Source organism: Oncorhynchus tshawytscha, linkage group LG10 (assembly GCF_018296145.1).
Source record: "Oncorhynchus tshawytscha isolate Ot180627B linkage group LG10, Otsh_v2.0, whole genome shotgun sequence".
Classification (NCBI taxonomy): Eukaryota; Metazoa; Chordata; class Actinopteri; order Salmoniformes; family Salmonidae; genus Oncorhynchus; species Oncorhynchus tshawytscha.
Window position 1 is genome coordinate 76,673,789 of NC_056438.1, and position 16,795 is coordinate 76,690,583.

General features: G+C 40.2%; 1 protein-coding gene across 8 annotated transcripts in view; it reads left to right on the plus strand.

Annotated features, from left to right (window-relative positions):
• The window catches only part of LOC112260903 (ran-binding protein 3), a 32,422-nt gene that overhangs the window by 9,630 nt on the left and 5,997 nt on the right, over positions 1–16,795 (plus strand). For 2 of the 8 annotated variants that reach the window (XM_024436274.2, XM_024436277.2), the window contains exons 2-14: positions 950–1,005; positions 1,159–1,195; positions 2,307–2,390; positions 2,496–2,573; positions 3,918–3,983; positions 4,270–4,472; positions 4,768–4,857; positions 5,030–5,121; positions 5,520–5,595; positions 6,018–6,117; positions 6,252–6,376; positions 12,026–12,146; positions 16,241–16,383. In XM_024436274.2, the coding sequence (XP_024292042.1) occupies positions 950–1,005; positions 1,159–1,195; positions 2,307–2,390; positions 2,496–2,573; positions 3,918–3,983; positions 4,270–4,472; positions 4,768–4,857; positions 5,030–5,121; positions 5,520–5,595; positions 6,018–6,117; positions 6,252–6,376; positions 12,026–12,146; positions 16,241–16,383 (1,271 nt within the window). The remainder of the gene's footprint in view (positions 1–949; positions 1,006–1,158; positions 1,196–2,306; positions 2,391–2,495; positions 2,574–3,917; positions 3,984–4,269; positions 4,473–4,767; positions 4,858–5,029; positions 5,122–5,519; positions 5,596–6,017; positions 6,118–6,251; positions 6,377–12,025; positions 12,147–16,240; positions 16,384–16,795) is intronic. The other 6 variants (XM_024436275.2, XM_024436276.2, XM_024436278.2 and 3 more) reach the window with 6 other exon arrangements.

Genomic DNA, 16,795 nt, shown 5'->3' on the forward strand with positions numbered 1-16,795 from the left:
CAGAGCTCCAGAGTTCCTCTGTGGAGATGGGAGAAACTTCTGGTTTTTAATATTTCATTCATGTCTCATCTATTCTAGGCTGTGGTTGTCTATGGTGACTGAACTAATCAGTGTTTGTGTGCCACTTGTTTAAAATGGACTAAAGGATTACAATGCAAGTTGTTTATTCTCAGATTTTGCATCATGAATGTTTGGCATCTATTCAGAAGTGTCTGAACTGAGTGGTCAGCGTTGCTATGCTTTGTGGGTAGAACTAGTTTAGTGGAAAGTTGGAGGAAGGAGAAAAATGTCTGAATCCATGTGTCGGGTTCTTTTGGGGGGGGCTTATCTAAATACAGTATTCCTGAGTTTCCATAAGTGTCAGTGAGCATCTTTTGTAGAATTAGAAACATATTCCTGTGTTTTAAACAGAGAGAATCAAGTGTGCCAGACATGGGTTACTCCGATCTAGGCCTTCTAGCTGTTTGCAAAAAAAACCCAAAAAAACAATTATGGGCGTACTTGTCAACTCAAGACTGCTGCAGGGTGTTCGTTCACGACGCTTGTTTAAAAAAAAATAAAAAAATCACCATGACAAGTGTTTATTGAAACAAACAACTGATTGACAGGCTGTGGTGTCTTTAAAAAAAAATATTAGGCCTACACTTCACACAAGTCACTGAAGCATATTAATCTGCAAAATTGTAATTATTTGCCTACCTCCTCATGCCTTTTGCACACAATGTATATAGACTCCCCCTTTTTTTTCTCTACTGTGTTATTGACTTGTTAATTGTTTACTCCATGTGTAACTCTTGTGTTGTCTGTTCACACTGCTATGCTTTATCTTGGCCAGGTCGCAGTTGTAAATGAGAACTTGTTCTCAACTAGCCTACCTGGTTAAATAAAGGTAAAATAAATTATACTCTTCTTCTGTATGATAAAGGATGCTTTCCTTCTTTTGAAACAGAGAAACCTGCCACAGTGCCACCAATGTTTGTGTTCCAAAAAGATAAAGCACCGAAGGTAAGTCACATCGTGTTGTTTCTACCGCCTGACATTCATTGACATGAGTGAACCTTCTTTATGGAAATTCACTGTAAAGCTTCCATCATTTGATTGGGTAGTTGTTGTTTTGACTGAGAAACACAGTAGATTCAGTACTGCTTTCTATTACAGCGGGCAGCTGATGGATCCAGTGGAGAAGATGGAGAAGGTAAGACTACATCCGCATATCAGATTTGGCCTTTTTTAAATGTATTTTTAAATACTTTTTCTAATATTTTCAATCTAATCTTAAAATTGATGTCCGTTTTATAAATCTTGTAATTTGTTTATCAGGAGGGGTATTGTATTTCCCAAACTGGAGCCCAGCTGGGGCTTTTTAAACTGCCACGTTCTTTGTCAACCCTGAATGCTGATTGGCTGAAATCTGTGTTATATCGGAACGTATACCACGCGTATGACACTATTTTTACTGTTCTAATTACGTTGGTAACCAGTTTATAATAGCAATAAGGCACCTCAGAGGTTTGTGGTGTATGACCAATATACCATGGCTAAGGACTGCATCCAGGCACTCGTTGTTTTGTGCCTAAGAAGAGCACTTAGCTGTGGTATATTGGCCATATACCACACCTTCTCGGGCCTTATTGCTTCATTAAAGTGCAACTGATTGCAATAAACAACTTCGCTGATAGAAAAGTTTCTCTATTTGGCATCGATATTAGTCAAACATTTATTCTAATGTCAAAATTGAGTACCAAGTGTAAATGTGAACATTTTGGTCATAACGTCAGTCTCGTCCTAAACTGAGTTTTGTAAGTGAGTTCGTCATGGCTTTACTCGAGGGTTGGGTTTGGATTTCGACAATGTTCACTTGTCTGCTAACACAGAACACACAGCTGCAGTGATTTGTGCTCTATCCAATCCTACCACAGAACACAGACCGTGAGACAGACTGACCAGCAGAGCAGTCTTTGTTTACATGAGACAACTTCACACTTTTTTTTTTTTTTTTCTTCAGAAATACTTCACCAAACACTTAACTAGATTGCGTGACTAAAACCTCAGCAAAAACATGCAGATTTCTTGAGTTCATTTTGACTTTTGAGGAGTGATACTGGCTCTGTTCATATGGCGTCTCACGGGGGAAAAAACACATTAACTGCCACATCCAACCACACCCAAAAGACTGAAATCTCTTTCTTTTTTTCCTTCTTAATGAGCGACAGAGAAACAAATGCGGAATCAGTGTGTTCAATCTCTCTTTAATCATGTGAATTGATGGCTAAGTCTCTAATTTTTTATTTTTTTTTAAACTTCAGATTCAGACAGAGAAGATGGCTATTGTCCTCCGGTGAAAAGAGAGAGGACTTCATCTTCAACACAGTTCCCGTCTTCACATTCTGGTAGGAGAAAACAACATCAGAGAAGCTGACTGTGTTTCAGTTGATTAATGAAGAGCAGTACAGGAAACTTGCCTTGTGTACAAGGTTTCTTCTTGCTCTCTGCAGTGGCTAGTAAGAACAATGTCTTCATGCCATCAAGTTTCTGGCAGTCTCCCACTGGGAACTCCGAGGACTCGGAGCCAGGTGAGGCATAGTGTTTACTTCCTATGGTTCCTCCTCATTATAAAGGCTTCCTCTCATTTAAGTCTCCAGTATGTGACATGCGTTTTGTATGCTTGTGAACTTTAGTCCAGGCCAAAGCACCCTTTTTTAATGCACAAATAAGTTATAGTACAACTCAATGGCAAGGAAAGTTAACAAAGGTCTGACCTGGATTTTTTTTATTTTTAACTTTGGTTTATGTGCAGTCTCTCACAAATACCTTAATTCAAGATGGGTTCACATAGACAAGAAGCATACATTATAGAAAAAACCCACACGTACCATGGGTTAAACTTGACAGGGAAGAATAGCAGGACAGAGAAATATAAACATGGTTTTAATGGATTATTTGGGGCGGCAGGGTAGCCTAGTGGTAAGAGTGTTGGACTAGTAACCGGAAGGTTGCAAGTTCAAATCTGTCATTCTGCCCCTGAACAGGCAGTTAACCCACTGTTCCTAGGCCGTCATTGAAAATAAGAATTTGTTCTTAACTGACTTGCCTAGTTAAATAAAGGTAAAATAAATAAATAAAATTGTTTTAATGTAGACATTGAATTAGTCTTACTCACACTACTCCAAAGCACCAAATGTGATGCTGAAGTAAACTTTCACAGATGGTTATTTTCCTCATAAAAATTTTTAAAAAAAATGTCTGTGCCACAAAACATCCAAGATTTGAAAGAAATAACAAAACCACAAAAATACAGAATCTCAGGTCAAAAGCTCCCAAACATATTTAGAATTAGTTTGGAGATTAAGAAAATAAGACTTAATTTAGTCCATTCTGGGGGGAAAAGGATAAACTAAACACCAATGTGTGTCATCTCCAAGACCTTAGTGACACACTAGCTTTTAGGTGAGTAGGGAACTTCATTTATGTAACTTTGAAAATGACCTTCATTCAAGCAGATAGTCAAATGTGTCTTTCTATAAATGTGTAGTGCTTCGTTTTAAAGGGATACTAAGGGGATTTTTGTCAATGAAACCATTTATCTACTTCCCCAGATGAACCCGTGGATACCATTTGGTCCCTGCGTGCAGTTTGAATGAAGTTGCTAACTAGCGTTAGCGCAATGACAAAGTCTATGATAACTGCTAGTAGATACCATTCACTGCGCCAACGCTAGTTAGGATTGGCTTGCGAAACTACTTCTAACTTCCATCATAATGGATGCAGAGACACACGGTATCTCCATGGGTTCATCTGTGTTCCATTTTATGATGGTATTAATGTACCCTCCCCCACACGCTGAAAGTTGCCATTTTTGTTTACGGTCTTGTTAACAATTGTACCTCCCTGTTTTGTTTTTTTCTCCCCCTTGCCAGAAGAGAAGCCAGTTGGGTTTCGTTTAAAACCACCAACTCTTATACACGGGAAGGCACCTAGTTCAGGTGGGTATTGGTGCCTGGGTATTGGTGCCTGGGTATTGGTGCCTGGGTATTGGTGCCTGGGTATTGGTGTGTGTGTTGATTAAAGAAAGCAACTCTAATTAGGTTAAGTGGTCAGGAAAACTCTTAAAACGTAGATGGTGTTACAGCGTGTTAATATGATTGACCATGCATGGTAGTAGTTTTGATATAGTCCACGCGGTCGTGCATGTTGTAATATAGTTCATGGTAGGTGTGATATAGTTGTGAATGGACTAGTTCTGTAAGGCATTCAGATCCAATCCATTAGCAGGTTATGTTCCAGGCGTCCCCAGTCAGAAACCCAAGGAGCAACTGCGCAGTGTCCTCCGGCCAGCCATGCTCCAGGCCCCGCCAGCCAAGACCAACTCCGAGTCCACCAATGGGGTGAAGAAGTCAACAGACGGGACGTCAGAAGGGTCGACCATCTTCCATAACAACACTGAGCAGTCAGATGGCCTCGCCAGGTCACCGGTGAGGACAAGGCGTCTTGGTCCTGTTTTTAATATGCAGATGCTTGTGTAAAGTGACAACGGTGCAGCAACGAAATAATTAAAAGTGGAACGATAATTTTAATGCGTCTCTATGGCAGCGACTTATTTTGCCTGTAGTTGCATGACGTTGTGACCACCAAGACCTTGGATAGGATTTAGTTCATATTATTACTGTCAAAATCATTCAGACGTTGTATTTTTTTGGGTTTTCAAAAAAATGCCTCTTTAGCAACAACAACAAATTTAAAGTTGAATTCTATATATGTTTCATCTAGAAATGTGACAAAGAGGAGGATGGGATGAGGGACGACTGTCCTGCAGAGTCCTCTTTCGTGTTTGGACAAAATATCAAAGACAGAGCAAAGGTTCATATTTTTGTAGGATGCTGATAGCCTATTTAGTGAATTAAATAAGAGTGTTTTCAATATTTTATTCATTTTTTTTAATCACTTTCTCAAATGAAGTGGATTATGATCAGTTTCTTTGGTAACCTCTCTCTATTCCTCTGTCTGTGTCTCTCTCTCTCTCCGTCTCTAGTTGGAAGAGAGCTCTAAAGACGGCAAGTTGTTACCCCTGGCCTCTCAGAAGGAGGGAACGAACTATTTCTTAGAGTACATTGCCACCCCCAGGTAATGCAGTGTCCTCAAGAGTAGAAATACTAATATTACTGGCTTTTCAGACCACTTTATACTCTTTCTCACTATTTTGAAGGTTGAACTTATAATGCTCGTAATATTATGGTTTCAGCTACCTTAGTTTTTTTAGAAGCGGTAATTGTAAGTTGCACTGGATAACTCTGCTAAATGACTGACGTACTGATAATAACTTCACCCACGAAGCATCGTTCCCCATCGCTCCACAAAAGCCGTGGCCCTTGCAGAGCAAGGGGGAACTACTACTTCAAGGTCTCAGAGCAAGTGACATCACCGATTTGAAACGCTATTTAGCGCGAACACCGCTAACTAAGCTAGCCGTTTCACATCCGTTACACTCACCCCCCTTTTGACCTTCCTCCTTTTCCTTCCAGTTCAAAGAACGCCGCAAACAATACGGACAAGGGGGCCAAATTTGTCTTTGGGCAGAACATGTCAGAGAGGGTTCTGGTGAGTAGTGGACTGTTTTAGCGGGTGGTGTTGTCCTTCGGGCCATGACAAACAGTAGAGCTGGTGGGGGAGATCGAAACCCAAATCGATACAGCTCCATGAGAAATGGATCAACCTGGAACTGTTATGAAAGCTTGTAGCAAATCCAATCATGCAGGACAATGTGTTTTTGAATTGGGACTAGAAAATCACATGTATATTATGAGTGACCTTATCAGGGGTGGACTTTATTATTGCACTGTTGAGACACTGTGGTTGACTGGCTGCCTCATGTGGGGTTGACTGGCTGCCTCATGTGGGGTTGACTGGCTGCCTCCTGTGGGGTTGACTGGCTGCCTCCTGTGGGGTTGACTGGCCGCCTCCTGTGGGGTTGACTGGCCGCCTCCTGTGGGGTTGACTGGCTACGTACTGTGTGTTTTCAGAGTCCTCCTAGAGGAGGTGAGGCATCAGAAGAGGACTGTAAAGACTTACCGGCTCCCCCTGTGTCTGAACCGTCCTCAAAGGAAAACACACCAGAGAAGGGTGAGAGAGAGACGCACACGTCTCGCAGTATAAATCTTCAGAGACTGGCTTTCTCTATCTTCACTACAGACTAGTGCTGGCCCCAGTGTGTTAATTACTTAGGTGTGCGTCATTGTGTGTGTGTGTGTTCCCAGGTAACAATGTGACAGAGTCACTGGAGGAGTCTGCAGCAGCGTACACCAAAGCCACAGCCAAGAAGTGTATCTTAGAGAAAGTAGACGTCAAAACTGGAGAGGAATCAGAAAGTAATGTTTTACAGGTCGGTGGCTAGTCTCTATTGCTGACTATGTTGGAATATATCAAGGTGCATAGTCTTTGTTTCTAAATAAACAGTAAAACTATTGGACCACTAGGGAAAACTCAAACCAAGTTTATTCACTCAATGGGACAAATGGCTAAACAGACAGACATATTTACATAAGCACTTGGTCCTAGGTTTACATAAACCTTCATCCTATGCTATCTCTCCTCCTTACACATCTGGACAGCCAATAGATCTCTGCTGCTAGACAGGACTTTAATGATGCCCGTTCTCTCTTTCTTCATCTGACCTGACCTCGGCCCAAATTCCTCACTCCTCTCTAACTCACGGCTGTCCTGTTGACTTGTACCAGACTCTTCTCCTTTCCATAGGATACCTGATGTCTAACAATAACGTGTTCTGACGGAATGTAAAACGTGCTACATTCCCCTTTCTCCCTTAGTGACCTGAAATACGGATATTTCATATTTTCAAGTTTAGTAGTCAGAACCCATCAATAGTCACTAGGATCAGTTTTCAGATCATAATGTATTAGATTAGATGGACAGGGAGGTGCTGATCTAGGATAATGTATTAGAGGAGCTGGTCTAGGATAATGTATTAGATGGACAGGGAGGAGCTGGTATAGGAAAATGTTTTAGGTGGACAGGGAGGAGCTGGTCTAGGATAATGCATTAGATTACATGGACAGGGAGGAGCTCGTTTAGGATAATGTATTAGAGGAGCTGGTCTAGGATAATGTATTAGATGGACAGGGAGGAGCTGGTATAGGATAATGTATTAGATGGACAGGAAGGAGCTGATCTAGAGCGGTACTCACACTCTGAGACACTTGATACATAAACCCCGCCGATCAGTAATGTGTGGAGACAAAATCAGCAAGCCCTTTTTTGAGGAGAAATATCTTAATTTTCTTTATACAGCATTTCTGCTAAATATACATTTTTACATACATGGTACTTTTGTTATATAAAGCAGTCACATAACATTAATACATTACCAACATAAACTCTTTAATCCCTCCCCTCAGTCCAACCCACCTATCACCATAGACCTCAGCTCTTTAATCCCACCCCTCAGCCTCTCAGCCCATCCCACCTATCACCATAGACCTCAACTCTTTAATCCCACCCCCTCAGCCCATCCCACCTATCACCATAGACCTCAACTCTTTAATCCCACCCCTCAGCCCATCCCACCTATCACCATAGACCTCAGCTCTTTAATCCCACCCCCTCAGCCACTCTCAGTCCATCCCACCTATCACCATAGACCACCCCTCAGCCTCTCTCAGCCCATCCCACCTATCACCATAGACCACCCTCGTCTAGTTTCCATGTGCCATATATTTTTTTGTTCTGAAGTTTTACAAACATTTTGAACCTTTCTAATCGTATAGTATCCACAGATTGTGAACTAAAGATTAACCTTTTGTACAAGTATTTATTGACTATGGCTTTCCAAATCGCCCAAAACGGCTACTTCTAAGGTTCATTTTAAGTGAATTTCTATTTATTTTTAATATTCTTTACCATTTCTGAACCTGTGATCAGAAACGAGCTATATAGAATAAATACCAGAATACATTTTCTAATGATTCTGTGTGTGTGTATGTATGTGTGTGTATATATATATATATATATTTATTTATTTATTTATTTATTTTGACAAAAAAATCCAGATAACTTCAGATCTTTGTTGTACAGGGTTTAAACACTGTTTCCCATGCTTGTTCAATGAACCATAAACAGTGAACATGCATCTGTGGAACAGTCATTAAGACACTAACAGCTTACAGCTTAGTAGGCATTTAAGGTCAGTTATGAACACTTAGGACACTAAAGAGGACTTTCTACTGACTGAAAAACATCAAAAGAAAGATGCACAGGGTCCCTGCTCATCTGCCTGAACGTGCCTTAGGCATGCTGCAAGAAGGCATGAGGACTACAGATGTAGCCTGGGACAATAAATTGCCATATCTGTACTGTGAGACTGTGAAAACAAGGCTACAGGGGGAGACAGGATGGACAGTTGATCCTCCTCACAGTGGCAGACCACGTGTAACAACACCTGCACAGAATCAGTACATCCGAACATCACACCTGCGGGACAGGTACAGGATGGCAACAACAACTGCCCGAGTTACACCAGGAATGCACAATCCCTCCATCAGTGCTCAGACTGTCCGCAATAGGCTAAGAGAGGCTGGACTGAGGGCTGGTAGGCCTGTTGTAAGGCAGGTCCTCACCACACATCACTGGCAACAACGTTGCCTAAGGGCACAAACCCACCACTGCTGGACCAGACAGGACTGGCAAAAAGTGCTCTTCACTGACGAGTCATGGTTTTGTCTCACCAGGGGTGATGGTTAGATTCGCATTTATCGTTGAAGGAATGAGCGTTACACCGAGGCCTGTACTCTTGAGTGGGATCGACTTGGAGGTGGAGGGTCTGTCATGGTCTGGGGCGGTGTGTCACAGGATCATCGGACTGAGCTTGTTGTCATTGCAGGCAATCTCAACGATGTGCGTTACAGGGAAGACATCCTCCTCCCTCATGTGGTACCCTTCCTGCAGGCTCATCCTGACATGACCCTCCAGCATGACAATGCCACCAGCCATACTGCTCGTTCTGTGTGTGATTTCCTGCAAGACAGGAATGTCAGTGTTCTGCCATGGCCAGCGAAGAGCCTGGATCTCAATCCCATTGACCTGGATTGGAGGGTGAGGACTAGGGTCATTCCCCCTTCAGAAATGTCCTGGAACTTGCAGGTGTCTTGGTGGAAGAGTGGGGTAACATATCACAGCAAAATCTGGTGCAGTCCATGAGGAGGAGATGCAGTACTTAATGCAGCTGGTGGCCACACCAGATACTGACTGTTACTTTTGATTTTGACCCCCCCCTTTGTTCAGGGACACATTATTCCATTTCTGTTAGTCACATGTCTGTGGAACTTGTTCAGTTTGTCTCAGTTGTTGAATCTTGTTCAAATATTTGTATGAACATATGTTTGCTGAAAATAAATGCAGTTGACAGTGAGTTGACAGTTGACATTTCTTTTTATATATATATGTATGTATGTATGTATGTATGTATGTATGTATGTATGTATGTATGTATGTATGTATGTATGTATGTATGTATGTATGTATGTATGTATGTATGTATGTATGTATGTATGTATGTATGTATGTATGTATGTATGTATGTATGTATGTATGTATGTATGTATGTATGTATGTATGTATGTATGTATGTATGTATGTATGTATGTATGTATGTATGTATGTATGTATGTATGTATGTATGTATGTATGTATGTATGTATGTATGTATGTATGTATGTATGTATGTATGTATGTATGTATGTATGTATGTATGTATGTATGTATGTATGTATGTATGTATGTATGTATGTATGTATGTATGTATGTATGTATGTATGTATGTATGTATGTATGTATGTATGTATGTATGTATGTATGTATGTATGTATGTATGTATGTATGTATGTATGTATGTATGTATGTATGTATGTATGTATGTATGTATGTATGTATGTATGTATGTATGTATGTATGTATGTATGTATGTATGTATGTATGTATGTATGTATGTATGTATGTATGTATGTATGTATGTATGTATGTATGTATGTATGTATGTATGTATGTATGTATGTATGTATGTATGTATGTATGTATGTATGTATGTATGTATGTATGTATGTATGTATGTATGTATGTATGTATGTATGTATGTATGTATGTATGTATGTATGTATGTATGTATGTATGTATGTATGTATGTATGTATGTATGTATGTATGTATGTATGTATGTATGTATGTATGTATGTATGTATGTATGTATGTATGTATGTATGTATGTATGTATGTATGTATGTATGTATGTATGTATGTATGTATGTATGTATGTATGTATGTATGTATGTATGTATGTATGTATGTATGTATGTATGTATGTATGTATGTATGTATGTATGTATGTATGTATGTATGTATGTATGTATGTATGTATGTATGTATGTATGTATGTATGTATGTATGTATGTATGTATGTATGTATGTATGTATGTATGTATGTATGTATGTATGTATGTATGTATGTATGTATGTATGTATGTATGTGTATGTATGTATGTATGTATGTATGTATGTATGTATGTATGTATGTATGTATGTATGTGTATATGTGTATGTATGTATGTATGTATATGTATGTATGTATGTATGTATGTATGTATGTATGTATGTATGTATGTATGTATGTATGTATGTATGTATGTATGTATGTATGTATGTATGTATGTATGTATGTATGTATGTATGTATGTATGTATGTATGTATGTATGTATGTATGTATGTATGTATATGTAAACAAGTTCCCTACCTTCTCCCTTTTCCACTTGCCGCCTCCATGTTTGTGGTAATGCTGCAATCAGTTGGTTGTTAGTTTATATTGAACAGATAGCTGCATATGTGACACAGCTCCACTGTTTCTATTGTTAGGGTCTTAGTTTTGAGAGTAAATAACTCCCAGACATTAGAGAAGCTTAACCAAGTTTAATTAGTTTATTTCTGCCCAAAGGTTCTTTTACAGCTGTAATTCAGACCGCCAAACATTTCTTACAATCATAGGTGTGTGTATATATATCCCACTTAAGACACTCCTCCTCTCCAATCCTTACATCTTATGGTTCCACAGGAACCTTATAACTCCCTTCAGGGGATCTGACCTCACCACCTGACCTCAACCCCTCCTTCGCCTAATCCACAGATGTCCATCTGCTTCCCCTATAGCAATCCTTTGATCTCCTCCCGTCCACCCAGCACATTCCACAGCCACTCTGTCTTTCTACAGATCTCACTCCTTAATATACTATGCATCTGATCTATCATGTCTTTTAAAATTTGATTTGATAATATCTCAATGTTAAAATTTTTGAATCCAACACTATTCTTAATATCATTAGTAAATATAATAAAACATGTTTAAAAAAATAAATGTTTTAATAAATCAGTATATTTGAGTTTGACCATAACATTTGATGTAATATTTGTTATATCATTTTTCTGGAGGATAAAACTGAAATTGTACCCAGCTTTGTACGGCTTGTTTTAAGAAAGGGTGATACTTTAAACATCATTTCATTTTCAATTAGTCGGCAATGAGAAGTTGTGATCTGTATGAAGGTAAAAAGGATGATTCTTCCTTAATAATCTACTGGAGAACCATTTTGGGTTTAAGTATAACTTATGTATGAGTGAAGCTTTTAGTGAGCGGTTTAAAGCTTTAATATTCAATCATTTTAGCCCCTAAACTCATTTTTTTATATATCTATATATTTTTTTTAAACTAGGCAAGTCAGTTAAGAACAAATTCTTATTTACAATGACAGCCTACCCCAGCAAAACTCGGGCGACACTGGGCCAATTGTGCGCCACACTATGGGACTCCCAATCACATCCAGATGTGATACAGGCTGGATAAATAAGCACATTTTAATTTTGTCTAGCATTCCAAATAAAATGAAATAGTTTTTTTTCTCATATTATTAAAAAAAAAAACGAGTCGTCTGGGGTATTTGTTGTTGATTTGTTGTTTTTGTTGTCCCTCTCTCAGGTCCAGTGCAAGTTGTTTGTGTTTGACATGACGGCCCAGTCGTGGATAGAGCGAGGTCGAGGGCTGCTCAGGCTTAATGACATGGCATCTACAGATGACGGATCATTACAGTCACGCCTAGGTAGGTACACGAACGCACAAACCTGTACACATTCATGAATGGTTGTTTGTCTCGGTAACTTACAGGATAACTCACAATGCCTTCCTAACCGACCAGTCATTGGGATTGAACATTCCAAAAAGGGTTGAAGGAATACAATGCCTTCCTAACCGACCAGTCATTGGGATTGAACATTCCAAAAAGGATTCAAGGAATACAATGCCTTCCTAACCGACCAGTCATTGGGATTGAACATTCCAAAAAGGGTTGAAGGAATACAATGCCTTCCTAACCGACCAGTCATTGGGATTGAACATTCCAAAAAGGGTTGAAGGAATACAATGCCTTCCTAACCGACCAGTCATTGGGATTGAACATTCCAAAAAGGATTCAAGGAATACAATGCCTTCCTAACCGACCACAGTTATTGGGATTGAACATTCCAAAAAGAATTGAAGGAATACAATGCCTTCCTAACCGACAAGTCATTGGGATTGAACATTCCAAAAAGGGTTGAAGGAATACAATGCCTTCCTAAACCAGTCATTGGGATTGAACATTCCAAAAGGGTTGAAGGAATACAATGCCTTCCTAACCGACAAGTCATTGGGATTGAACATTCCAAAAGGGTTGAAGGAATACAATGCCTTCCTAACCGACCAGTCATTGGGATTGAACATTCCAAAAGAATTGAAGGAATACAATGCCTTCCTAACCGACAAGTCATTGGGATTGAACATTCCAAAAGGGTTGAAGGAATACAATGCCTTCCTAACCGACCACAGTCATTGAACATTCCAAAAATAATTGAAGGAATACAATGCCTTCCTAACCGACCAGTCATTGGGATTGAACATTCCAAAAAGGATTCAAGGAATACAATGCCTTCCTAACCGACCAGTCATTGGGATTGAACATTCCAAAAAGAATTGAAGGAATACAATGCCTTCCTAACCGACCACAGTTATTGGGATTGAACATTCCAAAAAGGATAGAAGGAATACAATGCCTTCCAAAAGTAATCATAAAACCATGACTTATTCCACATTTTGTTGTTACAGCCTGAATTCAAAATGGATTAAATGTATATTTTTTCTCGCCCAACTACACCCCATAATGACAAAGTGAAAACATGTTTTTAGAAATGCTTGGTAATTTATTGAAAATGGAAAACAGAAATATCTCATTTACATACAGTACCGGTCAAAGGTTTGGACACACCTACTCATTCCAGGGTTTTTATTAATTTATTAATTGTAAAATAATATTGAAGACAAATAACAACATACATGGAATCATGTAGTAACCAAAAAAGTGTTAACCTGTTACGGATTCGGGTTCCCAGTTGGGAACCGACGTTAACTGGGACGTGGCGCATGGAACGCATGGAACGCAAAAATATTCTTAGAAATATTTAACCTCCACACATTAACAAGTCCAATAGCTCAAATGAAAGATAAACACCTTGTTCATCTAGCCAGCAAGTCAGATTTCTAAAATGTTTTACGGCGAAAACATAGCACATAGTTATGTCAAACCACCACCAAAGACGCAGCTAATTTGAATTAGCCACGTTGAACAAAATATGCAATCAACAACCGCAGGATTAAAAGAAAAATAATTCACTAACCTTTTGAAAATCTTCATCAGATGACAGTAATAGGACATGTTACACAGTACATTTATGTTTTTTTCAATAATATGCAATTTATATCCATAAATCTCTGTTTACAATGACGCCATGTTCAAAAAATGCTACTCAAATGTCCGGAGAAATGATGATATCTGCCGGAGCTAACGTCCGATAACAAGCAATACACATCATAAACGTTGACTAAATATACATGTTCTACATATAGTTAGAAAGATACACTTCTTCTTAATGCAACCGCTGTGTTACATTTATTTTTAACGTTACAGAATTCGTTCACTAGGCTATAATATGAGACGGCGCTCAGAAATTAGCATTATGTCTCCTCTATCTCGGAGTCCACAGAAACCCATAATTAACACATAAATATTCCCTTACCTTTGATGTTCTTCGATCAGAAGACGTGGAAGGAGTTATACTTACCAAAAACTGCGTTTGGTTTTCAAGTCTGTGTCTTTAGGTTATCAAACACGACAAATTCCGGTCGAAATGCAGGCAAAATTCTAGTGGATGCGCATCAAAACTTCAAAATTACATATTATATGTCGACTAAACTGGTCAAACTAAGTGCAGAATCGAGCTTTAGCATGTTTTAAACATAGAAAACAATCCTTAGCGTGAACAGACAAACCTACATCGTTTGGTGAATCTTGGAACAAAGAGAGCTCCGGACCCGACGTGCGCATGAAAGTGCATGTATTTTCGCGTGACCCGGAGGTTTCAGCCCGCCAAAACTCGAGGGAGCGCGCGATTCTCACAATGGCAGGCCCCACTGAAAGGGGACATCGCGCTGAAGAGATAGAAAATGTTCCCAGATCTGTAGCTGGTTGGGAAGGGTGGGGGCGATGACGTCAAAGTTGTCCCAACTTTTCTGTTGCCAAGAGAGAGTTTGGGAGAATGGCTGCCCTGAGAGTTCTGCTTTACATAGAGACATAATTTGAACGGTTTTAGAAGCTTTAGAGTGTTTTCTATTCAATAATAATTATTATATGCATATATTAGCAATTTTTGACAGATTTTTTTTCTGTTTACTATGGGCACGCAATTCCTCCAAAGGGGGCAGTAGTCAGCCCTATCTTAAACAAATCAAAATATATTTTATATTTGAGATTCTTCAAAGTAGCCACCCTTTGCCTTGATGAAAGCTTTGTACACTCTTGACATTCTCTCAACCAGCTTCATGAGGTAGTCACCTGGAATGATTTTCAAATAATAACAGGTGTGCCTTAAGTTAATTTGTAGAATTTATTTCCTTAATGCATTTGAGCCAATCAGTTGTGTTGTGACAAGGTAGGGGTGGTATGCAGAAAATAGCCTGTAACCTAACGAAATGTGGAAAAGGTCAAGGGGTCTGAATACTTTCCGAATGCACTGTATATGTGTTCCTCAGTGATCCGTCTAATTACCCTGTGTATATATCAATCAAATGTATTTATGAAGCCCTTTTTAAATCAGCAGATGTCACAAAGTGCTATACAGAAACCCAGCCTAAAACCCCAAACAGCAAGCAATGCAGATGTAGAAGTGCGGTGGCTAGGGAAAACTCTCTAGAAAGGCATGGACCTAGAAAGAAACCTAGAGAGGAACCAGGCTCTGAGGGGTGGGCAGTCCTCTTCTGGCTGTGCCGGGTGGAGATTAGAAGGGTACATTGCCAATTTAAAGGCCAGATTGTTCTTCAAGATGTTCAAACGTTCATAGATGACCAGCAGGGTCAAATAATAATTAGTGGTTGTAGAGGGTGCAGCAGGTCAGTACCTCAGGAGTAAATGACAGTTTGCTTTTCATATCCAAGCATTCAGAGGTCGAGACCGCTAGTGCGGTAGAGAGTCCAAAACAGTAGGTCTGGGACATGTAGCACGTCCAGTGAACAGGTCAGGGTTCCATAGCCGCAGGCAGAACAGTTGAAACTGGAGCAGCAGCACGACCAGGTGGACTGGCTACAGCAAGGAGTCATCAGGCCAGGTAGTCCTGAGGCATGATCCTAGAGCTTAAGTCCTCCGGGAGAGTGGGAAAGAATTAGAGGGTTCACACAGGAAACCAGATAATGCAGGAGAATTACACCAGATATAACAGACTGACCCTAGCCCCCCGGCACATAGACTATTGCAGCATAGATACTGAGACGGTAGGTTGGGGGACACTGTGGCCCTGACGTTTCCCCCAGACAGGGCCAACCAGGCAGGATATAACCCCACCCACTTTGCCAAAAATAGCCCCCACACCACTAGAGGGATATCAACAGTTACTACCCTGAGACCAGGCTGCGTATAGCCCACAAAGATGTCTTCCACACTGTGTTCCCCAGTGATCTGGCTGTAACTACCCTGTGTATCTGTGTTCCCCAGTGATCTGGCTGTAACTACCCTGTGTCTCTGTGTTCCCCAGTGATCTGGCTGTAACACCCTGTGTATCTGTGTTCCCCAGTGATCTGGCTGTAACTACCCTGTGTATCTGTGTTCCCCAGTGATGCGGACCCAGGGCAGTTTAAGGTTGATCCTGAACACCAAGCTGTGGCCCCAGATGCAGGTGGACAAGGCCAGCGAGAAGAGTGTCCGCGTCACCGCCATGGACACAGAGGACCAGGGGGTCAAAGTGTTCCTAATATCGGTACGACACCATTCCCTAGCCTGCAACACACATACAGCACCATCCCCTAGTCTGCATCACGCATACAGCACCATCCCCTAGCCTGCATCATGTTATGGTCATCACACATATAGCACCATCTCCTGTAGTGGGCGTGGCCAATGGTGCAGTTTTAGGGGCCCTATTGGCTGCTGAGACGATATTGCTGTTATTACAGCAAATTTCCTGCAATTCTACACGTTTTGCCATGGCTGCTGCAGTGTCTGAGTGACTCAAACATAACAAAGCCAATGGGAGCCTCCCCCATGCCATGACATTCTCCCTGACTATCTAGTTTTTATTCCAGTGCTTGTTAGATCTCAAAGATGACCTTGCTAACATTATCTTTCCTACATACTTTTGTATCTTGTTTTAGTAATTTAAGTTCACACTG